The sequence below is a fragment of the Lycium ferocissimum genome, chromosome 10, assembly GCF_029784015.1.
Source record: "Lycium ferocissimum isolate CSIRO_LF1 chromosome 10, AGI_CSIRO_Lferr_CH_V1, whole genome shotgun sequence".
In the NCBI taxonomy this organism is placed as follows: domain Eukaryota; kingdom Viridiplantae; phylum Streptophyta; class Magnoliopsida; order Solanales; family Solanaceae; genus Lycium; species Lycium ferocissimum.
In genome coordinates, this window is record NC_081351.1 from 10633699 (window position 1) to 10643491 (window position 9793).

Genomic DNA, 9793 nt, shown 5'->3' on the forward strand with positions numbered 1-9793 from the left:
TATATTTTACTACTCTAGGGGATTCTAATAGACTAGAAGTCCTTCCGGCCCCTTGTGACTGTGAATTGAATGAATAAACGGATGAAATCAAGAAATAATTCAACTAACAGTTCGAACCAAGAACAAGAAATGGAAGAACGAAAGTCGTATGGGTTCACAAAGACTCCGTGGCTAAAAAGTAAAAAAGATATATCGAAGTAGTTCTGATGATTCAATAATCTTATTACTTCAATCCGAAGTTCTTAGTTACTTCAACTGGATGAGTCCTAGCGAGGGAATAATTAAGTCATAATTCATTGGTTGATTGTATCATTAACCATTTCTTTTTTTTTGGTACGAGGAACTTATCATGAATCCACTGATTTCTGCCGCTTCCGTTATTGCTGCTGGATTGGCCGTAGGGCTTGCTTCTATTGGACCTGGAGTTGGTCAAGGGACTGCTGCGGGTCAAGCTGTAGAGGGTATCGCGAGACAGCCTGAGGCAGAGGGAAAAATACGAGGTACGCTATTGCTTAGTCTAGCTTTTATGGAAGCTTTAACAATTTATGGACTGGTTGTAGCATTAGCACTTTTATTTGCAAATCCTTTTGTTTAATCTTAGCTTAGAGCTTAGAAATATGAAAAAGAAATAAATTTTTCATATTTTATTGCCTTCGACTTGTCGTTTGCTTTTTCAAATTCTATCAAGATTTCCCTCCTCCAATTCTTTGTTCTTTGACAAAAGAACCTACGGGAAGGGCTGATTTGCGGATGAGGAATTAGCATACTGACTCGCTTTCATCCTTCCCGTTCATAGACCAAGGGAAACTCTTTTTAGTAAGTGTTAGTGTTCCAATAACCAATAAAAGGGCTAGTTCATTAGTTCATAATTTATAACTAACTCGAATATTTTTTATTTTTTGACTCAATTTCAGAAAAAATAAAAGAATAAATAAAAAGAGGGGCGAAGTGCTACAAAAGGAACTCTGTTCGATTTTTTAGTCTATCTATAAGAGGAGATCATATGAAAAACGTAACCGATTCTTTCGTTTCTTTGGGCCACTGGCCATCTGCCGGGAGTTTCGGGTTTAATACCGATATTTTTGCAACAAATCCAATAAATCTAAGTGTAGTGCTTGGTGTATTGATTTTTTTTGGAAAGGGAGTGTGTGCGAGTTGTTTATTTCAAGAATAGGCTGGACCAACCAGCTGTACCCTTTTCCGTTATAAGTAGGAAAGAGAGGTGCATGATCTCGCGAATTACTTCTGTATAAATTCAGAAATTATATGTAAGAACCATAGCATTTCGCGATTTATTGGTAAATCGATTTTGATTCTCTATTAACCAATAATGTAGAACTATTAACATGGTTAAAACAAACTGTTTGAAGTCTAGACGCAGCATGGTACTCTTTCTACCACTCTGTTAATATAGAGGTGGTTTCAAAATAACTATTTTATCGATATAGGATACTCATATTGATAAAATGATTTGAACCGCTTATTGTAAATTGTAAAAACGGGGATTTTACCCCCTTTATCTAATGCTGAATCGACGACCTATTCTAAGTAAGAAGAGCTTTTTGGATTTGAAAAAAAAAAAGAAACAACTTTGCTGACAATTACATATTTTTGATTTTGTCAGAAGAGTCTTCCGAATATTTTGGTCTTACATTCGTTTCAATATCTTTTTGGAATATGAGCAAAGAAGAGAAGATAGGCTCATTACATTCATAAAAAAAGATATGAGAATTTACCTTAAGTAATTAAGTAATTGAGCGTGAGAGCCAAATGAATCGAAAGATTCATGTTTGGTTCGGGAAGGGATTATGGAATTTTGGAAAGGAATGGAAAAATAATCTACTTTCATTAAGTGATTTATTAGATAATCGAAAACAGAGGATCTTGAATACTATTAGAAATTCAGAAGAACTGCGTGAAGGGGCTATTGAACAACTCGAAAAAGCTCGTTCTCGCTTACGGAAAGTAGAAACCGAAGCCGAGCAGTTTCGAGTGAATGGATACGCCGAGATAGAACGAGAAAAATTGAATTTGATTAATTCAACTTATAAGACTTTGGAACAATTAGAAAATTACAAAAACGAAACGATTCAGTTTGAACAGCAAAGGGCGATTAATCAAGTCCGACAACGGGTTTTCCAACAAGCCTTACGAGGAGCTCTAGGAACTCTGAATAGTTGTTTGAACAACGAGTTACATTTACGTACCATTAGTGCCAATATTGGCATGTTGGGAACAATGAAAGAAATAACTGATTAGTCTTTCTACTGTAGGTATTATTTTTTCTTTCAAAAAAGAATAAAGAAAGAATCATGGTAACCATTCGAGCTGACGAAATTAGTAATATTATCCGTGAACGTATTGAACAATATAATAGAGAAGTAAAGATTGTAAATACCGGTACCGTACTTCAAGTAGGCGATGGCATTGCTCGTATTCACGGTCTTGATGAAGTAATGGCGGGTGAATTAGTAGAATTTGCAGAGGGTACAATAGGCATTGCTCTGAATTTGGAATCAAATAATGTTGGTGTTGTATTAATGGGCGATGGTTTGTTGATACAAGAAGGAAGTTCTGTAAAAGCAACGGGAAGAATTGCTCAGATACCCGTGAGTGAGGCTTATTTGGGTCGTGTTGTAAATGCCCTGGCTAAACCTATTGATGGTAGAGGTGAAATTTCTGCTTCTGAATTTCGATTAATTGAATCTGCCGCCCCGGGTATTATTTCGCGCCGTTCCGTATATGAGCCTCTTCAAACTGGGCTTATTGCTATTGATTCGATGATCCCTATAGGACGTGGTCAGCGAGAATTAATTATTGGGGACAGACAGACCGGTAAAACAGCAGTAGCCACAGATACGATTCTCAATCAACAAGGTCAAAATGTAATATGTGTTTATGTAGCTATTGGGCAAAAAGCATCTTCTGTGGCCCAGGTAGTAACTACTTTACAGGAAAGGGGAGCGATGGAATACACTATTGTGGTCCTCAACAAATTCTAGTTTTTCTCTTGATAGCTCAACCACCAATCCGAGGTCCGCTGTCGAGAAAATAAAAAATAATAATAAAAATAAAACTTAAAGAACCACTTACTTTAAATTGGAGGCTTTCTCCTCAAATCCCAGTCTCCACACAAAGAAAAATAAAAAATAAAATAAAAATAAAACTTACACTTACTTAAACCTTTTAGTCTCAAGCTTCAGTATATATTTTTTGGTGTAAAAAAGTTTCTTCCCTTTCTTAAAATGCGAATAGAGGACCCAATTTTGGGATTTCCTCCTCACCATTCGGTATTATAGGGCTAGGATTGAATAAAAAACAACATCAAAGGATCAGATTAAGTCGACAGAAGATCGATCCATAGGGTTCTTCATGAACCAATCAAATTCCTCAAATTCGAACAAGTGCAAACAAAAACCATTAAGAAAGCTCAAAGCTTTGTCTGTTAATTTGATAAAAAAGCAAGAAAAGGATTACTTACATCTCGTTTGGGTAGAGTTTGGTGAAAAATGGAGGAGACAATAAATGCATTGACTTAAATCGTCCATACCAGGCCCGTTAGAGGCTTTACACCACCGAATCTTTGCCAAAAATGGTGAGATGAAGAGAGGAGAGAGAGGGTAGCCCTGCGGCGGCTAGGGTTTCCCTTAAAGGAAACCCTTTCTGGTCGTTTGGTTCTAAACTGAGGGGGAAATGGGGCATTCCCCTTTAGAAGGTGACTTGGGCCGGGTCGGTCCGATTGGACCGACTCGGTCCATTTAAAAAAATGGAAAAGGAGCCATTTTCATATATGTGCATATATATGCAAAAAATGGATAAAATATGCAAATTGGGCAAAATTAAAAGGGTCAATTGAAGCAATTAAATTGTAACCATATTAAAACGAATTAACCAATTAATTTAAGACACGATCAATTTCACAAATTTACAAATATAGCCATAATTAACTGGTTAAATCAATTATGATTAATTTGAAAATTATCAAATGTGATTTGATTATACATAAATTAAAGTTGAGGGACAAAAGTGGCTATTTATTCTAATAAATCAATTTCCTTGAATTAAGTGTAGTAAAATATTTGCTAATTAATTTTTGATAATTTAAAAAATTAAATAAATAATTATTTTGAACTATTTTCTTGATTGAATTTGGCAAAATGCATCATAATTGTTGTAAATTAATTTCCAAATGGTTTATAATATTATAGAAATTATTTTATCAAATAATCATGGTAAAATATTATCTACATAGTTTATAAAATCATTTTGATTTCTAAAAAAATACATATTTTACTCCATTTAATATTCAAGTACTCTGAGCAATTAAAATAATTTATAGGAGGTCAAAAATTAGGTGTCAACAAGTACGATGAGCTCCGTACCTATCTGCGAGAGGCTAGGACATTTAGAAAACTTCTAATTCTTTCATTCTTTCGTGCTACTTCATTCGAATTGGTATCTAGTCGATTCCAATTGGTATATGAATATCCTTGTCTTATTCTATCACGAATGGTTGAAACTCGTTCTTAAATTCTTGTGCGATCGGTTTGTTATGGAAGTATTGTGGTATGGTACGAGATGTGTCATCCTGATTCGGACACGTGACCAAGTTCAGTTTCTAGCTATGGTTCAAGGATTTAGTTGTGTGGAATCGTGGTTAAGACTCGTTTATTGTGGGGGTTTTCTTGAGAAATGGGAGAGATGGTATAGAGGGTCAAATGATCTCCATGTTTCAGCGTTGGGTTGCTCGAAAGTCGCAAAAGTGCATTTATGGCTTAACAAGAATGATTTGTTCGAGGTATGATTGGTTTGGGAAAAGTTTCAACATCGTCAAGGTATTATTATGATGGTTTGCGTGGCACGGGTGTACCAATGTCAAGTCAATGATTCAGCAGCGACGGTGTGCTAGATGTCGACATGTGAGGATGAGTGTAAGTTTGGTAAGGACCATCGGATTTGGCAAAAGGATAGTGACCGCGTGTAATGAAGAGGAGAAGTTGAGAATAAGGACATGAATGATAACTTTTGTGGGGAACGTGTAGCAAACTAAGATTTCTTAGGGTATTTTTGCATGAGTTCTTTTCGTGATAATGGGAAAAAGGCGTAAGGAAGAGGATTTGGATAGATTAATCTCCGTTATTAAGAAGGGAAATATTGGTATCTACCGTGTTTGTCAGGATAAGTGTCACGACTCAAACTAGAGGGGCCATGACTAGCACTCGGGCCCTACCTGCCGAGCACCACTAAGCATGCTTTCCTACTATGATCATAAATAAGATGAAAATCTACTAAATTATATAAGAGATATGTTGAAAAGGAATGAGCCAAATAAGATATACTATACAACTATGCTGGACAAACTATACAAGCCAACTAGGCTATCATGAAAAACTACACATTAAAATATAGATCAAAGAGGCTATGCCATGCCTAACCAAAACCATGACTGTCTACAAGCCTCTACTGGAGTATCTAACATAAAGGGGTCAGGACAGGGCCTCGACATACCCGTATGTACAAAAAAGATTAATATACCAAAAGTACAATGACAACTCCTGAACAAGAGGAATGCTCCAATGTCAGCTGAACGGAAACCTATGGGGGTAGATCACCAAGCTGTCTATCTGCACCTGCGGGCATGAAGCGCAACGCCCCCAGAAAGGGACGTCAGTACGGACAAAATACAAAGTATGTAAGGCATGAAAGTAACATGAAAGAGACATAAGAAAACATAGGATGAAATAAATGCAACCTGCATGTCTGAACTGCCTCTGTCGCCCAAGACTAGGGCCATTAACTTATGACGAATTTCAACGTATAAAACTATGAGGTGTAACAATAAGGTTGCACTTGGTATGAGAGTGGATTTCATGTTCGGTCGTGAAAAGTTAAGTTGGACTTAGACATGAGACTATGGTAATGGTTTGTGGATTCTTTAAGGAAAGTGTTTATCGGTTCTAGATCGCAAAGCAAGGTTACTTGTGACGAATGGATACTTAAGATATCGGGTAGCTGTGGTCCTGGTCCTCCAGTAAAGGCTATATTCACCAGGTCTTTGTGTTTAGAGGAATGGTAAGGATATCGTGGAATTAAAAGGTAGTTGATTTGAGAGTTATGTTGTGGTCATACATGGTAAGATAGACATAAGGGTTCAGTTTTGAGTTGGTATAATGGGTTATGCCGTAGGCCAATGGGAGCCAGTGGTTGACTAATAAGGATGACTCTAGTGTTGGACAAGTGTGAAGTTTTAGTACTCAATGAGCTATCGAGTGTTGCATCTAATATTGGATGAGGGTTGACAGCTTTGTACCTGTTGTGTAAGTTTCGGCTAGCTCCTCCTATTTCTGGTGTTGTTACTCGGTTGAATTGATCGAGTGAAAGGGATAATCGCGCGAATGGTTAGAGGTGTTTTGGTTCTACAATTGGGACGTTCGAAGTGGTAAATCAATGATGAGGTTTGAATTAATTCGAGTTGTGGAGAGCATGTCGGAATTTGAGTTCAGGGAAATTGAGCAAAAGCACCTTGGTGGAGATAAATGAGGACATTAGTAGGACTGTGTATGTGATACGCTGGATTTAGAGAATATTCAATTTAGAGTTGAGTGAGCTAAGGGAACTCTAATGTGTAGAGTAAGTGGCCAACTACTATCTCCAGCATTGACTCGGCTAGTTTGTAAAACTTATGATTATCTGGTATTCTATTGAGTGGGTTCGAGAAATGGATAAACGGTGACGATGATTATGATCTGATTAGAAATTGAGGAATTGAAAAGTCAAGAAAAGGTATAGTTGATCGAGAATCGGTAAGAATAAAGTACATCTGCGAAAATTACTTGGGTCTATATAATTTGTGGCGTTGTTGTCTTGCATAATTCAGAGGAGGTATGATTGTTGAGTAAGCTTAACAAAAGAAGTCTATAGAAATGGACTTAGTCATATGATAGAGTTCCGTGAGGTTTTGTGATCAGCGACTAGTGAGAAACAAATTGCAGGTAACCGACATGTTAAGGCTTATGGAAGTGGCTTGACTGGTACACAGTTGGGTAATTTCATAAGACTCTTCAGTGGATGAGTTAATGTGGTTTGAGAGAAATGAATTATGGAAATCCCTATTAGATGAGGGCTAGTGTTATATTTTCGAGATGAGACCATATTTGTGGTAGTGTATTATGTTACAAATAATATTAACTGGATAGCTTGGGTGAGCACTATTGGGTATTACGGACTTGGAGTAGTTGCTTGAGGCTTAGAGCCGTGGTTGTAATATTTGATACTTTTGGAATTGCTATGGGCATATCGAGGTGTAGCAACGGGAGATTCGATAGGTAAAGGGGTATTATATGAGGCTACAGGTTTTGCGTCAAAAAGTTTAGGGTTGTATCAGATTTGCATCTCAGGTAAAGGTTGACAAACATGAAGGTTGCAATCATAAGGTGTAGTTCTTTAGTACTAAGTTGACAACTTGGATAGGACTCAACTTTTGGAGTCGAGGGTGGCAGACATGATCAATTTTACATGAGGAAAAGATTAGAAGTGGCGCCACAGATGTTTGGTAGGACTGTGATTTGGGTTCAGAAAGTTGGAGTCAGTTCAAGTGACTATTGGCGGTATTCAAGAGTTAAGCATTCATTCAGGGTCATAATTGTTCGAATTAAGCTTAATGGACTATGGTTATATTTCCAGAAGGACTTATGGATTCCCAGTAAATCACCTTCACGGGTTCGATGAGTTTTAGTTCAGACTTGAGGTATGACAGGTGTGTCAAGATTTATCAGGGTTTATGAAGCAGCTATTCGAACAGGTATAATAGTTTACAACGGTACACGGCAATGATTCGAGGAGGTACCATGGTTGCGAGAGGTCTTTAGAGTGATTAGATTGTTTCTTACGGATTTGGCCCGGTGAGGTACTCAGTGGTATGCTTCCTATATTGTGATTTGAATGTCTAAGAATACTTGGGACTGGCGAAGTTGGATATGAGTAAGATCAGTTTGATGGAATTACTTAGAGTTGCTCCGCTAAAGCAAGGATTCTTCTCTGGCAAAAGTATATCATGGTTTCGGGCTGATGTTGTCATGGTTTTGGGCTGATGTTTATGTGTTTCTAAGAAATCATGGTGCGAAGGACGGCTTTCAAAGTGTGAAAGAAAGGTTAGCGGAATCGGAATATTTTACTGGTTCAGAGCGGGCTATGATTATGTCTATATCTAAAGGTTTGTGTTGTTTTGAGGAATGTTTATGGGACCTATCGATCGCGTTCAGAGGTATGGTTATATCGAATCAAAGAATTCCAGCGAAAGCAGTTCTTATATTCGGGGATCAGTTGTGAGAGAAATTCAAGTATGGAATTGCGGAAATGGGTTTTTTTGGCTAAATTAGAGGAAGTTTTGACTGATAAGGTGAGTGGGTAGTGATTTTAGTGTACTTCTTGCCGAGGAGGCTTCCGTGTGGATATAATAAGGATTCCTTGGTTACTGTCAGCTTTCGTACACTCTTTCTTCGTTCGAGGAGGAACGATTGTTTAATTGGTATCTGTTGTAATGACCCATTTCATCATTATTGTACTTTCGACCCATTTACCCTCGTTGACCCTTCCCCGAGCCTTGTTAGTGTAATTTTGATCCACAGGGATGGGTGGCACAGTTCTCAAGGTAGTCAGACGAGTTTTATGATGAGTTATGTGAAATAGAGCCTAAAAGTGAAAAATATTTGACCAATAGTTGACTTTTGGGTAAACTGACCTTTTTTAAAAATCTGTCAATTTTGAGAGGTCTAGATGGTCAATTATGACTAGGTGGAATATAAGTTCGATTTTCGAGGCACTCAAGAGAGTTTTGGGTTATTGGTTGGAAAGTTGGTCTTAGGCCATTGGGTGTTGACCCGATCAAGTAGACCTCTGTTGGGAGTTCAGAGACCACGAGTGAGTCCGTAGTGTATTTATATGTATGATTGCATGTCTGGTTTGCATCAAGGAGGTCTCAGGTGATTGTCGGATTTTGGGATTGAGTTAGTGAAAAACCAAGATTATTTTGACGTCTAGTGTTCGTCGTAGCGGCACCATTTGCGCATTAGCGGTCCCGTTGTAGCGAGGACTGGCCACTATGGCGAGTGTGTCACACCCCAATCTTACTAGGGTGTGATGGGCACCCGACCCCACATTCGGAGCCGAGCAAACCCACTGACTCTTATTACATACATAAACTTTCAGACTCTTAATCAGACAAAAATGACAAGTACAACAAATATTTTGGAAATATCCTTTGTAGTTTACAAATCGACAAAAGCGTAATCATATAGAATCCATCGCAAAATGCGTAATGACACGTCGGGCCGATGGAGCCACTCACAACCGACATTCGTAACCCACAACTCGTCTCCGCAAAGTCTCAACCGATAATCGAACACATAACATGCATAATCGACTCGGCGGACCCAGACCAAATAGAGCTTGCCAACGCCGCCGGAACTTCCCTACAAAAGCCTCGTACTCATCCGGGTGTACCGCGCGATGAAACGCGACCCCCCGAAGAACGGGGGGTCGTGCGGAATATGTACCGAGTATGTAAAGCATAAAATACGATAAATGTAATCATAACCGAACAGAGGATACGTAACATAAATGCAATGGCCGGAGTATCGAAATGCTTACTCATAAAACATAGGCAAATGCATAACGAGAAAATATGCCATCGCCGCCCCATTATGGGACTCGGTAAAACGAGAAAGTGGTCGCCCCGACACCGGCGCCACAACATATCGGAACATATCGTAATGTGCACATATCATAGCATATC

At 38.3% G+C, this 9793-nt stretch overlaps 2 protein-coding genes across 2 annotated transcripts; both read left to right on the forward strand.

The window, feature by feature from the left end:
• Positions 1 to 602: 602 nt before the first annotated feature.
• On the forward strand, positions 603 to 2259 carry LOC132032430 (ATP synthase subunit b, chloroplastic). The gene is made up of 2 exons (XM_059422055.1): positions 603 to 1146; positions 1848 to 2259. Exons 1-2 carry the CDS (start codon positions 1004 to 1006, stop codon positions 2257 to 2259), a joined length of 555 nt encoding a protein of 184 aa, XP_059278038.1. The 5' UTR covers positions 603 to 1003.
• A 53-nt stretch (positions 2260 to 2312) lies between these two features.
• On the forward strand, positions 2313 to 3002 carry LOC132034594 (ATP synthase subunit alpha, chloroplastic-like). The gene has a single exon (XM_059424989.1). The coding sequence runs from the start codon at positions 2313 to 2315 to the stop codon at positions 3000 to 3002; it is 690 nt and encodes a 229-aa protein (XP_059280972.1).
• Positions 3003 to 9793: the final 6791 nt, after the last annotated feature.